At 38.2% G+C, this 13425-nt stretch overlaps 1 protein-coding gene across 2 annotated transcripts in view; it reads right to left on the bottom strand.

The window, feature by feature from the left end:
* The window catches only part of LOC126268215 (transmembrane protein 245), a 266256-nt gene that overhangs the window by 217150 nt on the left and 35681 nt on the right, over positions 1 to 13425 (bottom strand). For both annotated transcript variants that reach the window (XM_049973842.1, XM_049973843.1), the window contains exon 4: positions 387 to 801. In XM_049973842.1, the coding sequence (XP_049829799.1) occupies positions 387 to 801 (415 nt within the window). The remainder of the gene's footprint in view (positions 1 to 386; positions 802 to 13425) is intronic.

The following is a 13425-nucleotide window of genomic DNA, read 5'->3' on the forward strand; positions in this document are numbered from 1 at the left end:
TGGTCAACTACTTGACACAATGAACTGCAGCAGACTACCTAACATGGTTAGAAATTATAGTCCAGTAGGCTGAAGAAATCTGGGAAGACCAAGGAAGAGTTGAGTGTCATAAAAGACAAAGGCCTGATACTTCAACGTAGAAGAATAAAAACTCTTCTTCTAATAATGCTAGACAAGAGTGTTAATCAATGAGTTCCCTTCCTTGCATCCGCCTCCAACAGCAAGTGATAGTGCACATGTTTTATGCATAGCAACTTCTTTCTTTATAACAATAATCGGGCAATGCTCACAACAATATTTTACACCTCTAAAGTTTGAATAGTTTGGACATTAAGTGTTATTATTTTCCAATTCACCAACATCGAGTATGTAGATAATGTACTTACCAAGTCGTTTAACTAAGTAGATGATGAACAGGGGTGGAATGATGATTGAGAAGAATGAAATGTATCTCCATACAATAAGTGCAGAACAAGCCCAGGCTAGTAAACATAGATATGTCTGACTTGTGATGAAAGGTTTCTTCTGCTCTTGCATATGCAATGGATGACTTTCTCTGAATTGTAGTCTTCTTAAGTATCGCAACATCCGCATATTATTAACATCTGACACTTTTGAAAATCGAACGTGTTCTTGCTCCCGGTTTGGTGAATACATATCCATTTCTTCTGCCTTAACTTCAGTTGATTCCTTCTTTGAGTCTTCAGTTTTTTCTTCAAGTTCTTCCACAGTTTCTTCCACAGTCTTGAGCTGAGGTTCATCAGTATCTTCTTTCTCTTCTCTTTCTGCCTTCCCTAGTACCTGCATCAGAAGATACGAATCATTTCAAATACTTTGTAGGTTATACGGTTTCTTACATAAAATTTTACAGCACACAAGTGACATTCATCAATTTAACACAAATACACATGTGACAACATACTTGGGTTGGAGGAAAGACACTAACAAACCAACTTCATTGATGCACTGAGAATAATATGCGCTCGCGCTCTCGCTCCCACTCTCTCTCTTCATATAGGAATTTCGAAAAATCAGAGATTGCTGAGCACAGCCTGTTAAATAAACATAAGACTATGTCTGAATTTATAACAATTCTGGCCCATGCTTCAAATTGCTGGAAATCAGTGACTAAAGAAGCAGTGAAAATTAGACCCTGTGATAAAAATTTCAAGAGAGACACCAATTACATACTTAGCAATGAATGGAAGCATTCACTTGACAAAGCAAGAGTACAGAGGAAGACTTCTCATAGCTTATTGCTCAAAGGGAGTGACGGTGCTCCTTGTGAGGGTGGATAGAGTGTACAAATATGATCAATGGACACAGAGGTAATCACTTCAGTATGTGCCAGTTCCATGATTCACCATGACATAATCCAGCCAATCAGATGCCATCACTGGGCCTATAACTGAGAGCCTTGCCAGTTCCACAAGTCAAACTTAGCCCCTGACAACTATGATGGAGGTAGACATTGAAAGCTTGGGATTTTATCTGATTTGTAACATGGCAAGTTTACAGACAAGTCTTTATTCACTCCACTCTAGTTTGCAGATTTTAAAGACATATTTGATACAGATATGCAATTAATTTGTTAACTTTTCTTTTGAAAGTGCTTTTGTCAACATGTCTGTCAACTGATCTTATGATCTAACATAGGAAATAAGAACATAATTGTTATTTATTTTATTATGAATGTAATAAAGCTTTATGCCAGTGTGTTTAATTTGTTTGTGATTTTCACTGCTTTCTTCACTTGTAATTCACTCTGGTTGTCCACAGAAAGGTGAGTACTTTGCTTCATGCTGACATCAAGCTTTTCAAGGCACATAAGAAGCCAAGTGATTTCAACAACCTGCATCAGATGTTGCAATAGCCTCTACTTCTATTGTATATCTGGCAATACATTTTTGTTTGTGAGATGACCTGGTAACAAATCCACTGGTCAATTTAATGGCGTAGCCTCTGGTTAAACGAATACTGAGTCCTCCAGCAAAAGCTGAATCTAAGTGTATGTGAAAGTTGACAACCACTGTACTTAATAGCTTTGTTTCTCATATCTTGAAGGTACTTTAGGATGTGTTCAGCAGGAGTCCAATGATCAGATCCCCAGTTGTTGAGAAACCAACTCACTTGACTGAAAGAAAACATTGTCAAGCCTTGTCACTGCAGCAGCAAACAAAACAGCCTCACAAAATGGTACATTTTCCAAGGATTTCTTGTCTTCATTAACTTGACAGTACTTCAAACATAACTATAAACTGTAATCAATAGGTGTCACATGGATAATAATCATAATCATCAACATCAACATCAACATCACCATCACCATCACCATCGTTTCCCCTTTATCAACATCTGGTCAGTTGGGCTCTCAATGGTATTTCGCCATTTTACTCGGTCTCTCTGCCATTCTTCTTCACAGTTTGGTTCCATAGCAGGTTTCTCCTCCTCAAACTCATCTTTATTGTATCAATCCATCTTCTTCTCAGTCTTCCTCTTGGCCTCAATCTTGAATTCCATCATTCTTCTTGGTATTCTTCCCTCTCCCACCCTCTTCACATTCCCAAACCATTTTCTACTCCTTTCGATTTTCTCAGCCAATTTCTCCACTCCAATTTCCTTCCTAACATCTTCATTTTTCACTCTGTCTCTCCTTGTCTTCCCTAGCACACTTCTCAGATACTTCATTTCACTGGATCGTATCCTACTCTCCTCTCTTCTAGTCATAGTCCAAGTCTCTGAGTTGTAAATTAGTAAGGGTGTGGAGTCAGTCTTGCATAGCAAAAGCTTGCACCTTTCCCACACCAAGCCCCTCACACACTAGTAAAATGTACTACTCTGTGGTAATCTTTTCCTAATTTCTACCTCCAAATGTGCAATACCCATTAATACACTTCCCAAATATTTAAAGTTACCACTATTTCAATATGTCGTCGCTTAATATGAATTTGTCCCTTGCCTTTGCTATCCCCTCTGGTTACCAACATGGTCTTGCTTTTCTCCACACTAAATTTCATTCCATATTTCTCAACCTTATAATTTAGGATGTCTATTTGTTTTTGTACACCCTTATTGCTTGTTGCCCACACCACAACATCATCAGAAAATAGTAACAGCTTCATCCCCCTTCCTCTAGGGCTTCTTTAGTCTCTTTGACTATTTCATCCATCACCATTATAAATAACAGTGGTGATATCACACTTCCTTGTCTTAGTCCCTAATCAACTCAGTTCTTCCAACTGGTGTCTGCACACAACTAGAGCTTTCTTCATATATTACCTGGATGACTTCAAGTGTTTGCTTTCCAACTCCCTTTCTCTTCAAGGTTGCCCATACCTTTTCCCTGGGAACACTGTCACATGCTTTCACTAGGTCGAGAAATGTTATCATCATATCTTTCCCATACTCCCAATGTCTTTCCATCAACTGTCTCATACTAAATATTGGGTCCACTGTGGATCTACCATGATGAAAGTCATACTGCTCCTCTTTTAACTGCCCTTCCACTATTTCTCTCACTCTTCTTTCTAGTATCCTCTCCATTATTTTTGCTACTTGGGATATGAGTGTGATCCTCGATAGTTGTCATGTACTTTTCTGTCACACTTCTTGAAAACTGGGATTATTATTCCCTTTCCCCATTCTTCAGGTACACATTTTCGAGTCCAAATGCATCTTATTAGTCTATATAGCCACTGTAGCCCAACTGGTCCAGCTGCCTTTAACACCTCCACAGTAGTTTCATCTATCCCAGGTGCCTTTCCTGTTTTCATTTTTCTCAGAGCTAGTTCCTCTTCTAATTTCGTTATATCCTCCTCTTCTTCCAGACCCCTGCCTCCCTGTCATACTTCTATTCCCTTTCCATTGCCGTTCTTCACATTTAGTAATTTATCAAAGTACTCTTCCATCTTTTCCTTACATCCTCTGGTTGAATTAACAGCTCTCCGCTTTCCCCTTTCACTAGCTTCGTGTATGTTTATTCCTTCCTCATACTCTTTGTACTTCCATATATCATCATCTTGCCACTAGTAACATCTCTTTCTGGCTCTTGGGTTAATTTCTCCCAACTTTTCCTGTTTTCTTCTGCTACCATTTTCTTACACTTGTTTTTACTATCCTGGTATTTCCTTTTCCATTCAGCTGTTCGGCCTCCGTTCCATTCATGCCAGGCTCTCTTCTTTTCTTTTACTGCCTCCTTCACCCTCTCATTCCACTATGGTGTCTCCTTTTCCTTTGCCCTTCCGGGCACTTTGCCACAGGTCTCCTCAGCAGAACTTACAAACACTTCTTTGAACTAACCCCATTCCTCTTCCACATTACCATACTCAGTGTGAGAGAAATTACGTTTAAGTAACTCCTTAAACTTTTCTTGTACCATGCCATCCTTTAGTTCCCACAATTTTCCTTCCTTTCCTTTTCTTTTCTTCCTTTATGTCTTTCAATTCATCAAATCTCATCTTTGCCACCATCACTCAATGGTCTCCATCCAAATTCTCTCCTGGGAGTGCAGTTTCATCTGTCAACTTTCTCTGATTTTTCTTTTCCACCACTTCGTCCATCTTATCACCCCATTCATATTTCATTATCTTTTGGCTATTCTCTTTAAGGAATCATTTGGTGGCCACAATCAACCTGTTTCTTTCACTGAAATCAACCAGTTTCTCTCCTTCTCCATTTTTCCTCCGATATCCATATGGGCCAATTGTCTCCTCCTTCCCTAGCCTCTCTTTGCCTACCTGCGAATTTAGGTAACCTATTACTGTTGGTTCTACATCTGTAATTACACTCACTAAAAACTTAAGAAAATACTCTATGTTCTCTTCTTTATTTCTTGTTTGTGGTGCATATACTTGGATGAAGTCCTTCACTACATTCCTTGTACTCAGCCGAATCCTCATCACCCTATCACTTGTGTATTCTACTGCTTCCACATATTCCTCTAGGTTTGGTTTTCCTATGATACCTACTCCCCCCCCCCAAAAAAAAGAACAAATTTTTTATTCCAATATCAAGGAGACTGCTTCACTCCATAAAGGCTTTCCTTTAACCTGCAGACTAAATCTGCATTGTTATGGTTGAAAACTTCTTGCACATCACCATTAAGACAGTTTTCACATCAAACTGCTTCATGTCTATGTCATCCTAAGCCAGAATAATATAACCTGATTCATACCTCACAACAGGGTAAAATTTTCTCCACAATCAAGTTTAGATTGCTTATAATATTCTTTTGCACATAATTTAGCTTTATATCTCATTACCCTAACATCTGGTTTACATTTAATTTTGTAAACCAACTTACAACCTGATGACCTGAAATAAGAGCCACTAAATCCCAGGTATGATTTAATGCCAATGAGGACATCTCATATTTCACTGCTTTGTACCACATCTCAGAGTTGCTGCATACCATCACCTACTTGAAAGTTTGTGGTTCATCAATGACTGCTGTGCACGCCACACAATTTTGGAAACTAACTGAAGGATGAAGTTCATCACACTTTCTAAGATTTATTCCTAACTGAGCAACCTTCTCTGCTAACACAGACTCCTTAATCTTCCACTCCTTCTGTGCCTGTTGTATCCAAACAAAATGTTGCTGGTTCTGGTTTCTGTAGGATACACTGTGGTATTTTCGTTAAAGTCCACATCTCATGAAACAATTATTGCAGTAACCAGTCACCGCCATCTTGTTTGATATGCTTTGAAATTTGAACTGAAAACGTTTGGGAGCATCCATAAAGTATTCAGCTCCAACCTCCTCATATGTTTTAATGATGTTTCTTTTCCAAATCATTTCTCGTATGGCATATTATCACAAGTAGACTTAGCTGGAAAGTGATTTAATGTACAGACTGCTATGTGACAGCTTCTGCCCAAAGTGTACCTGGAATGCCGAAACCAAGAAGCATTGTGCGAGCACTTTCCACTATAGATCTGATTTCAAGTTCAGGTTTACCATTATTCTACGGGTGTATACCAAACTGGTTTTACGGATGACGTCTGTCTTCTTGAAACAACTATGAAGTTGATGATAAACAAACTGTCCCACTGTCTGCCCTAAAGCAGGGAGTTTTGTGAAGAATATATATATTATAAAGTGTTGTGCTAGTGTAACTATCGATCACTGTGCCACAGAAAGAATTGGAGGAACAAATGCATTGTCTAGTTTATATTCATTGTTGCTAGATGTTGGTGGTCTTTGTTCGCTTAATTACTGTCACATGTTGCAAAATGGCTACTTCACAGCAAAAATCATTTTGTGTTTCTGAGTTTGCAAAATTTATTTCTATGATTACAGTGCAGACATTTCAGGCTGAGGTACCAAACTGATCCTCCAAATGGATGTAACATTCACTGTCTGTAGATGCAGGATGTCTACACAAACGAGAGTGTTCTGGCTGCCCTCATGTTTCTGAAGAAAATTTCACACAAATTCAAACTGCTTTCCAATGTAGTGCTGCAAAATCAACTTGTTGTGGCAGTCGGCAGTTACAACTGTCTACAACAACAGTTTGACATGTTTTGAGACATTGGTTGGTTACAAAGCTACACAAGTTAAGCCATTACAGGCTCTGTGCTATGACAACAAAAGCAAATGTGTAGCAATTTCTGATGAGCTTCAAAATGCTGTTGACAACGATAACACTTTCACATAACACACTGTGTTCACTGATAAAGCAACTTTTCACCTTAGCGGGAATGTAAACAAACACAACATTCATATCTAAGGCGTATAGAACCCAAATGTACACACTGAACATGTACAAGATTCACCTAAAATCAATAAGTTTTGTACAATACCCATTCATCTGTTCACAGCTCATTCTTCTGTGGTGGAAACATGATTAATGAGTCACTAATATCTTCATACATTAAAAAATGCTGTTTCTGAGGCTGAACACAGACGACTTCATTTTCAACAAGACAGGGAAAGGCACCCCTCCATGGAGATGCCAAGTGCGTGAATATCTGAATGAAACTCTACCACACCGTTGGATTGGTTGCCAAACAGCCAGTGACTTAGCAATTCTTAGCTGTCCTATTGGGTCATCAGATTTAATTCCTGTGACTTCTTACTGTCGTGTTTCATTAACAACATTTATGCACCGACACTACCACAGAACCTAGAAGTGTTGAAGAATTGGATCCATACTGCCGTAACATCAGTGACAATGTACATGCTTACCCAATTACAGGAGGAATCCGAGTATCAATGTACCATTGTTCATGTCATTGGTGGAGGACATACTAAACATCTGTAATACAAACTTGAGAGATATTTGTAAATATGCGACCCAAGTTTCACAGTTTTATCTCTTACAGTTTAATAGATATATGCATTCAAAAAATATATATATTCTTTTTGAAACCCCATGTAAATTTAAGCCTATTCCCTCACTGCCTTTCAGCCAAACGTGGAAACTATTGGAACACAGAAGCAATGTCAGTTTTGTTCCTGTCATAATATACAAATTCATACGAAATACAATCATCATTAAAAACAACAAAATAGTTGGCTCCATCTAATGATGTGTGTGGCATCTTTCCACATACATAATCAAGAACAAATTCACTTGTAGTTCGCAATTGTAATTTCAACCTCTTACTATGCAATTACTACATACTGATATGATTCACAAAATAATTTTCTTAAAGTATAGGGATTAGTCAAATTAAAATGAGACAGTTGGAAAAAAGCAAGTAAATTGTTCATTATTTCACAGCTTATTGGTAGATAAGATGGCCAATGTTTTCATGGAAAAAAGTTTGTGATTGCCTACAGAATGATGATTGCACCCAGGCATGCATCTCTTCCTCTGAAGCACATCAGGGGCCATGAATACCTTTCGTCACAGCTCCAAAACCATGGAAAAGGCATGAGGAGTGATAGTGATGTATGGAGGATGTGTAAGAGCTTAGCAGTGAAAATTCTACAGTGTAGTCGGCACACTCTTGGCAACACATGGATGGGAAATATCTCCCCCCACTCCCCATTGGCTTCGAACAAAAATGTGCACGCCTGGATACACACTCATCATTCCGTAGGTGACCACAAACATTTTTCCATGAAGATATTGGTAATCTTGTTTCACAGTGTGATAAAAGTATTAACAGTTAGCATGATTACATTTGCAATAATAAACAGTTTACTTATTTTTTCCAACTGTCTTGTTTTCATTTGACTGCCCCTTGTATTTGATTTTAAATTCGTCTTCAAATCACAATCAGCCATTTTCTTCATATTCTCAAAGTTTGCAAGTCCCTGCCTCTTGTGCCATTAGAGAGCTACGCTAGATGATGAACAATTTGCTTATTCTATATTTCCCATACAAAACAGTCACAGGCCTCTTACTAAATACTCATGCATCAATATTACTGTTATGAAAAGTGATTAAAAAAATCTTTAGAGCCTGCTGCTCCCACTGAAAAAAAATTCTTTTTTTAAACCAGTTCCACATAATGTATCCTCCAGTGTAAGAGTTTGCCATATGCCACTGACTAGTGCATTTAACATGACTGGTGCAATATTATCAACATAGACATCTACATTACCTACTTTCTAGGAAGGAACTTCGAACTTCCCCAATGGTTTAAGCACTAAAAACCATCCCTGGCGTGAAGTCATACATTTTCATAAAGCACTAACTGAATGCTAACACAATTAGTAATCAAAATGTTTCTAATTTCTGCACTCACAGATATAAGTTTAGGTCTTGACTTTCTCTTGACAATTTAAATAGCCTTCTGTTGCACTCAGCCTTACAATGGCCTTCCTTGTGACAATAACAGCACTCACTATTTTTCTGTTCACAGAATATTTGCTTAAATTGCCCTGTGAACACTGATTTTTATCCCCTATGAAGTTAAATTTAATAGCAGTGAATGCAGTTGCTGTTTCTTCAGTCTGTGACAAACATTGCTCTTCTTTCAATAACTTCTCTGTTAAATTATCAAAAGTCAGTTTGGTTTCATCACAGGAGTTCCAAGCCATAGCAAACATAATGTATTTCGCCGGAAGTCTGCTTAAAACTTTGGCAATTTGTCCATATCTCCCACTGGTTCATCAACATATGTAAGAGATTGTGATATTGCTTCAACTTTACTAACATGCTGCACAACAGTATCAGAGTGTGACTTTTTATAAGTAATGGACAGTTGCGATTCTTGAAATTTTCTCAGGGTAAAGAGTATTCCCTGCTGACAACCGTCCAGCCATCTTTATGTGAGTGGTTTGAACATTGCACAGATTATTCTGCCATATAAATATTGGCCTTGACAAGAGCCTTCTGGAATTCCATTATTAAGGAATTGATGGAAGTATGTTTGGCAGGTCTTATTAATTGTAATAGCGACATTCTACTGGGTAAGGCGTGGGACTGGTGATTCCTTTCATATCTTCAGAAATAAAACTTTCATTAATAATGACAAACCTAGAAAAAGTTAATTTTATCAATTTAGACATCTGAATTTTAATTCTGCAAGTTCACCTCTCTTCTGTAGAACTACTACTCAAATGCTCTGATCCGTTTCTGGTCTGGTTTTCACACATTCTATGTTTCACTATAATACAATGCTATGTTCCATACATGCATTCTCTGAAATTTCTTCCTCAAATTAAAATCTATGTTTGATACTAACTGACTTCTCTGGGCCAGGAAAGCTCTTTTTGCCTGTGCCAGACTGCTTTTTATATCATCTTTGTTTTGTCCATCATGGGTTATTTTGTTGCCTTCACACAGTAGAATTTCTTAACTTCATTTACTTCGTTATCACCAATTTGATGGTATGTTCCTCACTGCTCTCATTTCTGCTACTTCTCATTACTTTTGTCTTTCTTAGATTTATTCTCAATCCATATTCTGTAATCATGAGACTGCTCATTCCATCACAGATCCTCTAATTCTTCTTAATTTCCAATGAGGATAGCAATGTCATCACAAATCTTACCATTAATATCCTTTCCCCTTGAATTTTAATCCCACTCTCGAACTTTCCTTTTTTTTCTGTAGGGACGAAAGACTACACCCCTGTCTCACACCCTTTTTAATCCCTGCACTTATTTCTCGGTCTTCCAATCTCATTGTTCCCTCTTGGTTCTTGTAAATATTGTATATAAAAAGCCAACTTACGAATTTTCCCTGGTGTGAGACCCTGCGTACAAGATCATGTGCCAACAGAAAGTTCTAGATTCACATATATTTCTGTTCACATTGCTTCTGCGTAATCTTTCTCTGACGGCAACAATACCAGTTTTTATTGTGTTATTATGAACATTTGCAAGTGCTGTGATAAACTAGTACTGTTATCATCAATTGCAGGCTTCAACTAAATTGTGCTCTTTCAAAATTTTTAGAACAGTAGGCCTATCCTTGTTCAAAACAATCATTCTGTAATTTCACTGTACAATTATGTGAGAAATAGGTTAGTTTGAGAATTTTCGGATGTTCACAAAACTATATTTTTGTAAGTTACCAGTACGAGTGTTTTACATACATAATTTTATTTTGTAGCAAATCAGCATTTGTTGTTCACAATTCAGCCCCACAATACATCACCCCTGAATTTCATTTTATACCAACGCAAATAAACGTGCATTTTTGAGAATTTTCAAAAACTACCATTGTCCTTTGCATAATCTACGAACAGTCTGCAGCAGATTTTCTACCCAACATACTGTGTTACATATAGTTTTCCATTAAAAAGGAGTAGCCCTATATATTATCAGCATTTAACATAAATTAACTCTGTTTTTGAGCTTGCTAACAACTATAATCAACATAACAATGTTTTAGGAAAATATTATTTTTTACCACAGGTTTCTGTGTTGCCTTAACAGAAATCTAATTTTGTGTATCTGCTTCACTTGTTAAAGAGAATTTGCAACTTTTTAGCTCAACAGATTAAAAGATAATCTGTAGGCTTAATTCAAAGTTATTTCTTCATTGGCTTGTAACACATTGCACCAGCCAAAATGCAGCCCCACCATTGTGAATGCTGTTCCCAAAACACAGGATGAGTTGGTTCGCATGCATAAACGGCTGGAATTCACCCTGACTACTGACAAACGATTGACAGCTGCCATGAATCAGTATGTTGGAAGAGCTCCTGAGTGTCGTGTACCTGTGATACATGTTCTGGAGGTATCTCAAGTACAATCCTCTCCTGCTGAATCTGTCTCCTCTGCAGTGTGTACAGGATGTGTCATTTTTATCTGTTACTACGTTTATGTTGTAATTTCATGTACTGACACGTTCCATGACTTTGGAGATTTGTTCCTCAATTTGGTCCTACAGAACTTGACGAGTAAATACAATAAAAATACCTGTCCACCTGAATGAGAGTCAAAGGTTCATCTATGTGTTCTGTACAGGGTGGATGGGGACCAGGTGTTACTCAGAGTGTTGTACCGATCCCCCTCACAAACAAGTTTGAGGTGCTGTCTTTCACTGAAACTGGAACTGAGCCAGTGGGACTCACTTCACCTGTTTTAGGTAAACCGGTTTTGTCCAGTGTTAGGAGGAGGCAAACGCAAAAGGGTAGGAGGTTATTAATCGTAGTCAGCAGTTCAAACATACGGCAAATGATGGTATCCCTTACGGAAATGGCAGCAAGGGAGCAGAAAAGATACCAGATGCACTCAATGTATATGCCTGGCAGCTTTATTCAACATGTTGAAGAGCCTATGCTGGTAGCCATTGAAGGAAAAGGCTGCAACCAACTGCAGATTGTGGCACTCATTGGAACAAATTATGCCTGTCATTTGGACTCGAGGTCATTCTTGCTCATTCCAGTGACTGGAAGAGAAGGTTGAGAAGACCAGCCTTGCAAATGGAGTTCAATGAAGCTCATTGTTCCAGAACTGATTGTAGCTCTTTGGTTCTGAGACAAGTGGAAGGACTGAACAAGAGACTTCAAAGGTTCTGTGACAAGCCAGGCTGTGACTTCCTGGACTTGCGCCATAGTGTTGAGAACTGTAAGGCCCCCTAAATAGGTCAGGTGTGCATTACACATCAGGGGCTGCTACTCAGGTAGCCGACTGTGTGTGTGTGAGAGAGAGAGAGAGGTGCACACAAGGATTAGTTACATTAGGCGACTCTCCATCCAATCCAGGTAACAATAGCTGTATGAAACACAGAATTATCAGTATAAGATTGAAAGAAATGCCTCCCACATGTGAGAGTATTAAAATTCTAATGGGAACTGCCAAACCATTCACAACAAAGTGCCAGAGTTTGAAGGGCTCGTGAAAAGCAGTGAATCCCATAACACTAGGTACCAGAAAGCTGGTTGAAACCTGTAGGACACAGCACCATATCTTGGGTGGATATTTGTCATTAGATATAGCTTCAGTTTTGTCCCAGGGAAGTGTGTTGGGACCTTTGCTGTTCATGTTGTGTATTAATTACCTAGCAGACAATATTCATAGTGAAATAAGGCTCTTTGCAGATGATGCAGTTATCTACAATATAGTACTATATGAAATAAGCTGCATAAATATTCAGTCAGAGCTTCATAAGATTTCAAAATGGTGCAGAGATTGGTAACTTTCTCTAAATGTTCAGAAATTTAAAATTTTGCACTTCACAGAACAGAGAAACGCAGTATTCTATGACTATAATATCAACGAGTCACTGTTGGAATCAGCCAACTTATACAAATATCTGTGTGTAATACTTTGTAGGGATATGAAATGGTACTATCACATTAGTTCAGTCATGGGTAAAGCAGGTGGTAGACTTTGGTTTATTCATAGAATAATCAGTCTATAAAGAAGATTGCTTACACATCACTCGTGCTCTCAGTTCTAGAATATTGCTTAAGTGTGTGGGACCCATACCAGATAGGGCTAACAGGGGATACTGAATGTATACAGAGAAGGACAGTATGACTGGTCACAGGTTTCTTTAATCCATGGAAGTGCATCACAGAGATACTGAAGAAACTGAATTAGAAGACTCTTGAAGATAAACATAAACTATCCTGAGAAAGTTCATTAACAAATTTTCAAGAACTGGTTTTAAATGACCACTCAAGGAATATACAACAACCCCCTACATACTGCTCACATAGGAATCATGAGGATAAGATAAGAATAATTACTGCAAGCATAGAAGCTTTCAAAGAATCATTCTTCCCATGCTCCATATGTGAATGGAACAGGAAGAAATCCTGATAACTGGTCCAATGGGATGTACCCTCTGTCATGGACCTCACAGTGGTTTGCATGGTATAGAAGAAGATGTAGACGTATACCATACCTACAGCTCACCCCCCATTTTCCTCAGAATTCGAACATCTAGCATCATTTGAGATTGTTGAACGCTTTTTCCTGATCGACAAATCCCGTAAACATGTCTTGAATTTTTCTTCAGTCTTGCTTCTATTATCAACCACAATATCAGAACTACCTCTCTTGTGCCT

Source organism: Schistocerca gregaria, chromosome 4 (genome assembly GCF_023897955.1).
Source record: "Schistocerca gregaria isolate iqSchGreg1 chromosome 4, iqSchGreg1.2, whole genome shotgun sequence".
Lineage (NCBI taxonomy): Eukaryota > Metazoa > Arthropoda > Insecta > Orthoptera > Acrididae > Schistocerca > Schistocerca gregaria.